Source organism: Sceloporus undulatus, chromosome 5 (assembly GCF_019175285.1).
Source record: "Sceloporus undulatus isolate JIND9_A2432 ecotype Alabama chromosome 5, SceUnd_v1.1, whole genome shotgun sequence".
In the NCBI taxonomy this organism is placed as follows: Eukaryota; Metazoa; Chordata; class Lepidosauria; order Squamata; family Phrynosomatidae; genus Sceloporus; species Sceloporus undulatus.
Genome location: NC_056526.1, coordinates 38,237,644 through 38,248,685, shown reverse-complemented (window position 1 = coordinate 38,248,685; position 11,042 = coordinate 38,237,644). Strand labels below are relative to the sequence as shown.

At 39.1% G+C, this 11,042-nt stretch overlaps 1 protein-coding gene across 3 annotated transcripts in view; it reads right to left on the bottom strand.

Annotated features, from left to right (window-relative positions):
* Window positions 1-2,217: 2,217 nt before the first annotated feature.
* The window catches only part of L3MBTL2 (L3MBTL histone methyl-lysine binding protein 2), a 38,508-nt gene continuing 29,683 nt past the window's right edge, over window positions 2,218-11,042 (bottom strand). For 2 of the 3 annotated variants that reach the window (XM_042470189.1, XM_042470191.1), the window contains 5 exons: window positions 9,748-9,830; window positions 7,453-7,687; window positions 6,350-6,415; window positions 4,892-5,059; window positions 2,218-3,431 (listed from right to left, as the gene is read on the bottom strand). In XM_042470189.1, coding sequence (XP_042326123.1) covers window positions 3,265-3,431; window positions 4,892-5,059; window positions 6,350-6,415; window positions 7,453-7,687; window positions 9,748-9,830 — 719 coding nt within the window. In that variant the 3' untranslated portion in view covers window positions 2,218-3,264. Of the gene's footprint in view, window positions 3,432-4,881; window positions 5,060-6,349; window positions 6,416-7,452; window positions 7,688-9,747; window positions 9,831-11,042 lie in introns of all 3 variants that reach the window. The other variant, XM_042470192.1, reaches the window with a different exon arrangement.

The window sequence follows — 11,042 nt, the reverse complement described above, 5'->3', positions numbered from 1 at the left end:
AAGCTTTATTTTTCTGCCTTATGTGTATAGCTTAATGAAACAATAAAACTAAGCAATAAGCACAAAATCAAAATGTTATAAATTAAAACATTAATTTTAAAACATTAAAAATTAACTCTCACATAAAAATATGCTCTTTTATTTAGTGGCAGTAACAGTGAAAAATTCTCAAAATCTTCATGAAGGAAGGAAGGAAGAAGGGGCATAGCGTTTTTTAAAAACATAGTCATATTGGAAGTCTTCTTGTGTACATTTACTGGGGAAAGTGGATCCATACCAAAAGCTACCACATACGTTTAAAGACTCTGAGGCTACTGTTAGAACTCAAGAAACTCAAGCCAGAAGAGCAATAAAAAGATATTGTAATAACTTCAAACAGACTTGACAAAACACATATAAATGTTAGCACACCGAGCATTATTTTGGGGTACAAATATTTTGTTATAATAACAGTTACCGAGAGGCCATAAGCATGAACCTTGAATGGTCAGATGACCTTTAAGTGAACTTCTGGCTGGTCACAGACCTGAGGACATGAGAAAAGGACCCCTGTAATTTTATGGCTGTGAATATTGCTGCTTCCCACCCCCTGTCGTGTGCATTTCCTCTTGAAAGTCACAAAGGTCTGTCAAGCCTAAAGCATTTTGCCAACTCTTTCTGCTAGGCCCCATAGTATTTTTCCACACCTGATTCTATCTCAAACTCCCTGGGGTTGTCCTAAACTTATTACTGCTTGATTAAATCAATGTCACTGCCATCAACCAAAAATATTTCTTTTAAAATTCTGAATTTAAAACCATCAACCAGGAGGAAATCCCATTGTTTCTGGGATTCCTGGAAAATCCACCCAACTGCCTCAAGACTCTATAAAAAGCCTGCATGGCACTCACATGGGCTCAATCTGAAATCAAGCAGGAATGCTGCTGGATTTCAGATGAACCCTTCAACACAGGCTAGCTGCCCCTCACATTTCAGACCACTTTGTTGAGCCACCATCACTTCCATCATCCCCTGATTGGAGCTTTACTGGTAAAGTATTGCCTTGCCTCAACCTTGCTATAAGTGACTACTTTTAATTTCGTTAGTTCTTGTGTGCATGCATGTGTGAATGCTATTGTGTGAATGGTGACTGCTGTTAATCAATAAAACTAAGTTGTACTTTGCTCTCTGAGAGTACTAGTTCTTGGACCTGTTATACACAGGCAAGATCCCAGTTATCATCACCATAGCCCTCTCACTATTTCCAAATGAGCTAAATTAATTTCCCCATTTAATAAAGTTTATGGGTGCCTTCTTGAGACCTCCTGCAATTTAGGTAACATAGATTGTGTACACACATCATAGTCTATCTTGGAGTAAATGCAAACAGCAAAGGCAAAGGAGGCAAAACAGTTTGGGAGTGGTAGCTGGGGTAAGAAAGCACATGAGCCAGAATGGAAAGGAAAGATGCTGCCACCTTGAACCTTGAAAGATGTTGCCCATAATCCTTGAGCTTTTCTTAAAACAGAGAGAGCTTAGTCATTAAATAGAAAAACTGAGAGTCATATTATGCTTTATCTTGAACTTTGTTAGCCCTACTGAGATATCCAGAGAACTTGATCCTCAAGGAGAAAAATTGAGAGTTATACTATGCATTACCTTTCTAGCGTGAATTGATATGGTACATATGACACTGTTATTCTAATCTAAAAAAACCTTTTCCTTTAAAACATATATGATGTGGAAACACAGTGGACTGGTTCTAAGCAGCTTTGTTGCATTTTCTGTGACAGGCATACAGACCATCATATAACAAGGTAAAAACAATTATCCTTTTGATGGCAACTATTTAACACCAGAAAGAGCCATTTCAGCAAAATAGTCAAAAAGCAAAGCCATGATTTGCCAATCGAGAAACTTTCATAGAGATCACACAAATGCACTTCAGAATTTAATAATGCACAGCTTACTTTTGTAGGGACTTTACCTTTGTACATTTTTTAAATCCCAAAACATTTTTCCTTAATTTCTTGTAAAGACTCTAATTTATTTCAGATACAAAATCACTTCTGTTTGTTCTCCTTTGCTATATGGCGAACATGGTTACCCCTGGATATTCTTTGTTGTTGCTGTTGTTAACTGTCCTCAGGTCGGCCCCCAACTCATGGCAACCCTGTGGATGAGACATCTCCAAGCCCTCGTCTTCCAGTGCTCTGCTTAAGTCTTGTAGATCTAGGCCTGTGACCTCCCTAATTGAGTCTAGCCATCTGGTGTGCGGTCTTCCTCTCTTTCTACTGCCCTTCACTTTTCCAAGCATTAATATCTTCTCAAGTGAATGGTGCTTTCTCATGATGTGCCCAAAATATTATTTACACAGTTTATTAATAGAATACGAGTCTGTACAAAAAAGATGCAACACATATGAACACATATGACTGTATTGTGCATCTAGAAAAGTTTACAATAATTTTTTCCTTCCTCCTTGTCAAACGTTAACTCACTTCATAGCAAAGATCAGAGGAAAAAGAAAAAGACCTCTGCTATTTGTACCCCAGCAACTAGCTTCCTCACCTCTTTCTGGTGAGGAGCCATGATCTAAAGTGGTCATGTAGGAGTCAGGACTTCAAGGACACAGGGGCACTTCTCACTGTATGCACTGAATGCTTTCCTCTCAAGGAGAAGAAGAGGATGCTCCGATGTCTGCGCATGACGGTGGAGGGGTCAGTTCATATACTATTTAATTCTCTTGATACCTTGGCCATTTGGATAAAACAGTATGCGGCAGAAGAAAGTTATACAGAAAAAAGGGAAATAAAGACAATATGAAAGAGGTCAGAGGTGTGATTTACAGCCTCCACCTCCAACCATCTTGAAGAGTGTGGTCCTGTAGTTCTTTGGTGCATATACAGATCCAATCAATACAAGTCTAAAAAGCCTCATAGCACCTTCTTCCTATTGCACAAGAATTCTTAAGCACAGAGGTTCATACTCAGTTCCTTCAAATGTCATCCAGAAAGGCACTGAAGGGTTGTCTTTCTGAATTATTCTGTTGAATGTGTTCTCTGAGAACTTTATGGGGTGGAATAATCTTCTATGAAAGAACTACAGCTCTGAAACTATTCTGGACTGTTAGCCATGCTAGCTGGGAGATTTTGGGAGTTGTAATAATAATAATAAAAAAATATCTGTTTCTTTTCCAAGCTCTTGTTTAAGGCCAGTGATTCATTCCTTGTTCTTCCAAGTACTTCCATGCAGGACTCTGGAGTCTCTTTGCAGCCTGAATTTCTAATCCACATCTTCATCCTTCAAGTAGGTGAGCAGCACAGGTCTTGCTGGAGTTTCTGCTTCCATGTCCTCATCCTTCAAGCAGCTGGTGGGTACAGGAAGCTGAGGGGCTTCAAATTCTATTGCTGGGGCATCAAGAATTTCTTCTTTCACCTGTGCATCAACAACTATTAAAAACAAAGAGAGATTCACAACATAAAGACATTATCAAGATATAGTCCTCAGAGTTCTGTCTCACACACTAAAGGTAGTGCTAAAACATGCAGTCACTAAATAACAGTGAAACTTGCCAGGTAAGGAAAGAAAAGGAGAAGGACATAAAAACAAATACATCCCTATATAAGTATACCATGATCCCACCATCATTTTACTTAAAAAAAACCCACACTAATAATGGACCTGTAACCGCCAGAATCACCCGCATGTTTATATTCTTTTCTTCATGTTGTGAGAGCTAGAAACTTGCTCTTTTCTAATCTGAAAAGCATGGCTTTCAGTTTGAGCTTTCTTGCAGCATCAAATGGATTCTACACTGGATGTGTAGTATGTTTTCAGCAATGCTAGTTTCCAAACTGCTTGCAGGAAACCAAAGCCCACCAAATTGTCAGAAAAAAATCAAGGGAGATATTTATAGTTGAGGCATTTGGGAATTAATGTGACTGCTATGAGAACATTGCTGCTAATATGGGATATGGTAGTAGTTCTGAAATACTAGAGATCGCTTTACAGTTTCTTGGCAAAAACCTGGACATTTTCATTTAATGCTTTGTAAATCAAGATGTATATATACATATAAAGCAGCCATACTGTAGAAACTGTAATTTTATCACTTAAGCAGTATCTACAAGATTGCAGGTTGGTCAGAAATTGACCTCATTCAGTAAAATATCAGCTCATATATCATTGCCATTTGGGCAGTTGTGGCATTAGATGTGCAACTATCCCACATAATTTGCTTTATAGTAATCAGATCTATGCATTATTATTTGCACACCATTAGACAAACTGGTGGCATTGAACCATCCTACACAACTGAATCTCTGCTTAAAAAAACAGGTGCAACTTGTTATAGTGCAATACTTCCACTGCTGACATTGACATGGGTTTGAGTACAACCTGAGTGAAGATCTACTCTTGCCTTCCAATATTTGGGCTCCTAATCCTCTTGGTCCCAGCCTATAAAAATGAAATGGAACTACCAAACCAAACAAACAGAAAATCCAAATTGTTTAACCTACTTCCACAGAAATAGTTTAAACTGGCCATGAAGCTAAACTAAAACATGAAATCAAGTATATTTATTAATACTGTAGTTGATTGCAGCACAATTTATTAAAAGGATTTCTTTAGATACAGAACGTGGACGTTTTGGTAAAGGAGTTCTCATTTTTTATTTATTTTTATTTATTTCAAAGATTTATATCCCAGTTTTCTCCCACAATGAGATTTTTGGCGATCTACTCCAAGTAACATCTCAGGAACTCATATTACATCCTTTCTGCAGCCCACAGGAAGGTAGTGAGCAAGCATGTGTAAATGAGTGTTTTCCCCCCAACATCCTCCTCCTTCTCCAGATGATGAGGGGAAAAAGAAATGAGGAAGGACCAAGCTACACACTTTTCCTTACTTTCACCAGGAACTGGTTTTGGTGAGGTTTTGCTTGCAGCTTGTTTTTCCTCCTCTGATTTTGAAGCATATATTTTCGAGGTAGCTTTCATTTTCCTCTTTGCTTTTGGGGCAGTTGCTTTATTGGCTGCTCGCTTGATGGAACGGGCTTTAGCAGTCATCTTTTTTCCTTGGTATACAGAAAGAACATAAGTCATACATTCACCTTCCATATCATTATTATATCATACATTCTCACTCTGCGTTTCCTTCAAAAAGTGCAGAACAGCCATTTTTGCCTGGGTCTTGCTGAGGTGGTGAAACTTGTGACTGGGCTGTATCATACCTTCTGCAAGTGGTGAGTATATAACTGAATGCTCCTCTGTTTTTAAAGTCCTCTATACAGAAAAATAGGTAACGAGAAAAGTGGTTCTAAGCCAGCCTTACCCAGAGCTGTTTGTTTCCTAACATGGTTAGTGTTTGTACAGCAGGTTCTTGTCAAAACAGAAGGTACCACCTAGACTAAGAGAGGGGAACTTCTGAAATGTCAGATTTTGGGGATTACAACTCTTGCTAGTCTTTCTGCATTGAGCTTCTAGGAATAGAAGTTCAGAACATCTGGAGGGCCAAAGGACCCCCCCCCATTCTTAGACAGTATTGGCGATGGATGGATGGATCAAATATAAAGCAGCTTATTTCAAGGTCTCCTTCACTATCCTATAGGCACATCCTGCTTACATGCTGATGTGTGTGTGTATGGGAGGGGGGACAATAAATAGACACCGAGGGGCTCGACAGACTGCCCCCTTTTAGTGCCGGATCGTGGCCGTGGCAACTACATGCCGCGGCTCCAATCTCACCTTTTCATGGTGCAAAAAGTAGCTCCTTTTTGCACCCTGGAAAGGGTGTCATAGCTGCAGCTTTTTGGTGTTCCTTTGATGCTGCATCATGTAGACGCAGCACCAGAGGAGCACAGTGATGGTGCCTGCTGTGTGGTACGGCGCACAATGTCATGTCGGCCTGGGGGCAAAGTTGGGGCGTGCATCATGTGGATACCATGCCCCAACTCCACCCCCAGCCTGGCCTTAATGGTCGGTCTGTACAGCCCTCTACTTCCTAATGAACTTACTGCCTATAAGATAATACAGATATAGTCACAATTCCACAGAAATTGAATGGTCAACTTTAGCAAATCTTAAGATTACATGTCAGTGTAAACAAACCTGAAGTAAACAGCCTTGTTAGAAGTATGTTAACAGGCATAATGTTGGAGTGTCCTGAAGATCCAATAAAGCTTTTCATTACAACTTCTGTGCACAGTATTTCTGCCATCATCCTCTGTGCTCAGAGCTATCCATAGACAGTGTTATGTCTTAGCATTAATTAAGCCAGAGTTTTTGCTAGCCACTCTTAGCTCAAATCATAGTTTGACAATACAATGAGGTATCATGGATAAAAAGTTGGCCCAACCCCTACTTACGCTTCTTTCCATATGGCTTTCGCCTTTTCTTTGGCACCTCTTTAGCTGGTACAGGTGACACAGGCTCTGCCACCAAAAAAAAGAGGGACTGTAACTAGAATCTACACAAAGTAGCAACTCATGATGAAGATACTTAAGATAAAGTTTCCAGGTAAAGTAACTATGATTAGCTCCAACTGCAGCTAGCCAGGAACATCATATAAAAAGGAAGGAAGTTGTGAGGGACGCACAGAGACAGACAGTCCTCTTATTCATGCCTCCATACCTATCCAACCAGTGTTTCCTCCCCTCGTATATTTGCATGATATATTAATTTTATTTTTCACCTAAAATTGTGCTTTGGGATTAAAGGAGTACACAGATTGGTAAACACAAGCATCCAATCCTCTCAGTCCAAACTGAGTGGATTGGGTGTCTGTGGAATTGGCCATGCCTTCCAATAGCAGACCCAATAAATAACCATTTCCACCACGACCACCTGGCTACCCATTACCAGTTCAGATCAGGAGAGAGAATGCAGATACCCTTCTTGAACTTTTTCCAATATGTTTTCACAAATATGATGGATACAAATTTTGTTTACATTTAAACACATAGCCCCAAGATGCTCAGGATATCAGATACTCTAAATATTTAATTCTAGAAAGTGAACAATTCAGGTAAACAGTGTCCAAGTAGATAGCATGCACTAAGATTTAAGACAGAATTAAGATTCAGCAGTACTAACTTCTGCTGACTGTAAAGAAGAGCAACACTAGACAGTAGCACTAAAAGAAGAATGGCACTAAAGCTTTTCCTCTTTGCAATGACTAAAGCCATCACAAGGAAACTATGAACCATGGGCAAAACCTGTATTTGCTAAAGACACCCCTTTCCCTGCAGCATTTCACTTCAAGGGTAGCTCCTTGCTAGCCTCCAGCCTCCACTATATTTCAGAGCTTTTAAACTTGAGATGATTTTCTATGCAGAAAGAACATGGGGTAGGTTAGACTGAAGGCTTCTTTCTCAAGCACAGGAAAAGAAAGAGAAACAGATCAGCTTGTGATGAACAGTGCAGATTGACTTGATCTAGTTGTGTTGGAATAAAAGACACGTTCTCTTACCTGGAACCACTGGTGGCTGCAGCTGGTAACCTATCAATTCACACCAGCCTACAGGATAAATATCTGGGGACTCACAATCCACCCACTGGTCATATTCACTGTCCCATCCATCAAAGTGGATTTTGAGGAGATGATGGACAACCTGTTTCACTGTAGCCACACAAATGAGCCTTGGCTCCATTAAGTCTACAGCTTCCAGTTTGACTCCCATTTTGAAGCCATGATTTGGAAAATCCTAGAATGAACAGAAATAAAATAAATACAAACCTAAGTTCTCTCTCTCACATACACAACAGTCATAAGCCATGAAGATAAAATGTTTACTTTTAAAAAAATGAAAACCAAGATTTTCAGGCATTCAAATTCTACAACGTCTTTTTTACTGTGAAAACAGAATAGCTCAAGTTAGGAAAAAATGTAAAATATGTCCAAATAAGAGATATGCACCAAGGAGAAAGGAGGAACAGATGTTGAAGAACTACATAATTAAACAGTACCGATGTAAGATTATAAAGAGATTTGACCATATCATGCATTCTTTTTTATTTCTTTTCAACATTGCCTATTGTAATGTCCCAGGGGGTATCCACCCTGGTCCACTAATGCTGTAGTTTTAAATATAAAATGAATTATATAAAATATATTTCATTTTGCACTTAGCACTAAAATGTGAATGTGTTTTAGTATTCAAATCGTTTTGTGTTTTAATATTTTACTAAAATTTCGTTTCACTGGGAGCTGCCTTATTGAACCCCATTTTGGAGTGAAAAACAGTACAAAAATCAAATTAATGAATCAGGAAATCAAGAAATATGATGGTGCACAAAGTTTTCTCAACTAGATGTGATAGTTTATATCAGTAAGGAAAAACAGAAACTTTGAAAGATGATACTCTGTTCTCAGGATACCAGATTCGGTATCTGATCCCTTTCATGAACACACATTTTGACAGCAGGAGACTCAAAGAAGCATAAACCAAGCAAGTAGATACTGTACCAAGTCAACCCTCTTTTTAAAAGATTGTTCATACTCTTGTTCAGTGCTACCTCGGGTTACGAAATTAATTCGTTCCGCCGTTCCGTTCGTAACCCGAGTAATTTCGCAACCCGAAAAGGCTTTCCGTTAGCGCTGGAAAGCCGCTAGCCGCGCTTTGCGTTTGAATTTCGCGCCGAAATAAATTTCGTAACCCGAAAAAAATATCGTAACCCGGAACAGTTTTTTCCAATCTAACTTTTTCGTATCCCGGAAATTTCGTAACGCGATCATTTCGTATCCCGGGGTACCACTGTTCTTAATTTTGCTGTGTAAATGTTATATTTCTATATAGTGTTAAATTTTTAAACTGGAAATCAGTTTTCAGACCCTGCTGGGCAAAATAAATTATAAACAAAAATAAAATTATGAATGAATCAAAAGGCTATTTTCCTCAACAGAGATGCTAAAAGTTAGTGTTTACAACTGCAGCACCACAGGCACATCTATGCAAGCCTAGGAAGGAAAGGGATCAAGAGAAAGGAAGGTGTTCAGAAGGACTAATGCTTAGGAAAGTTACATTTCTGAACCACAGTACCCAAAATCAATCAGCCAGTAAAATCACTGAAACTCTGGAAGCTATTGTCCAAAAACAGTAAAACTACCAAGTTCTGGGAATTTTATACTATTCCAGATATATGATTATATTAGTTAGGGAGTGAGGAACTACTCATGTATCTCTTAAGCTGGACAAGAGAGCAAAAGCTATCTTCACCAAGATATTTTGCAGGACAAGTACTACTTTGTAGTAATCAATTAAAAACCAAACCCTTTGGAAACTCAATAATAATAATAATAATAATAATAATAATAATAATAATAATCCTCACAGTTTATTCCCAACATTCAATACTCATAGATGTACAAATTCTAATAATGGAACTTCCATTTTACAGCTGCTGACAAGCCTGTTCTCCACTATTGGAGAACACCAATAGCGAAGTCACTGAATAGTGAACACAGTGAAGTCTATACATTACAATTTGCAGACTTCCTTTTATTGGTTCTGAAACTACTACAAGATCAGAGCAATGCCAAGTTTTAATATTAATTAGAGAATAACTTCTCCCCTCCCACAAACCATTTGTGATAGTCTCTGTCAGGGGAACCAGAACCGTTTACATCATTCCCAAAGAATAATTCAATCAGGGACCAACAAAGTGATACTTCACATAAGGCTTTTTGGCTCTCATCAGCACATCCCCTGGTTTGGGGACATGGTGGTGCCTCTATTATGATTTTGGCCATCCAGGGGGTACTTACCATGTTAAAGAGACGTGTTGGTGCAGCTTTTGAATTGGTTTCTTCTAGATAACTTGCCCAATCGAAAGTCTTGGCATCATAACCTGAAGTATGAAGTTGGGATGTGACTGAAATAAGACAGCAGCCAGGATGGGGGGACCCATTCCTCCCTGTCCAAATCAAGACCACCAAATGGAATGCTGTCCCTGCAAGACTGAGCAAAAGCACCACAAGCAAACTATACTGCTGCAGAGAAAAGCAACATTGTTTGCTTTAAGGAATACTATTTCTGAAAATCAAATAATTCTATTTTTAGAGGCATTAAAAGACACCTAGAAATCAGAATATGGACACAGACTTTGTTTCTTCCTTCACACACACACACACAGGGAAGAGAAAGAGAGATCAGAGCTGTAAGCAGCAAGAAAACACATTTCTGAGTCAGGTGCTCTGTTTGGAACAAGAGGAGCAAGACAGAAAGCATATTCTTTCCAGACACTTTATTATGTGGTGCAATTTTGATTCCAAAGGGGGGGGGAATAATCTGGAAATTTCACAGCAACTGATGTTTATTGTGAAAAGGGGGCACAGTCTGCTTCTATGGCAAAAATTGGCCAAGAGAAAACTGTTTGGAATCCCACCCAGATACTTCTGAACTTTATCTGAAAAAAGTAACATAATACATCCCTTCATCAACGTGCACGCATGTGCACACACACTGATACCTCATGTTGTGTTTCTTTTCCCATTCAATGTTAACACATTGCTCTACCTGTTAAATTCATAATACCATTATTCCCCCCACCAAAAGGAACCAATTTTCTAAATGGGGTTGCACTTGGGCAATTACTCCCAAACAATCTCTTTGTTCTTCTTTTACAGAAAAACCCAGGACTTACATAGATTCCATGGGGGGGGGGGGGAGGCAGAATAGAAGTGCAACAAACAAATAAATAAATAACATGGCCTCTTCATGTGGCTAAGAATGCTCTGGGGAGTCTATTGGAGTACAGCACCCTGGAGGTAATTGGACTCCTGCACTACAATTGCTCTGCTCACAGAACTTACCCTGCTAAAATTTCTGGGAGAGTTCTCAGCGTGCCATGCCAAAAGACCATTCATCTCCTATGAAGTATGGTTTATTATGTGAGGAGGGGAGATGTCAGGAGTGTTTATAGTGGCCACAATGAGTAAAAGGCAGAGCCCATGATCTTCTTGCATGGAAAAGGAATTTTGATGGGCTTCATTGTTCCAGGTAAAAAGGAATTGCATTTGTAATTAGTCATTTCTGGGCATAATATATTGCAGTGTAAATT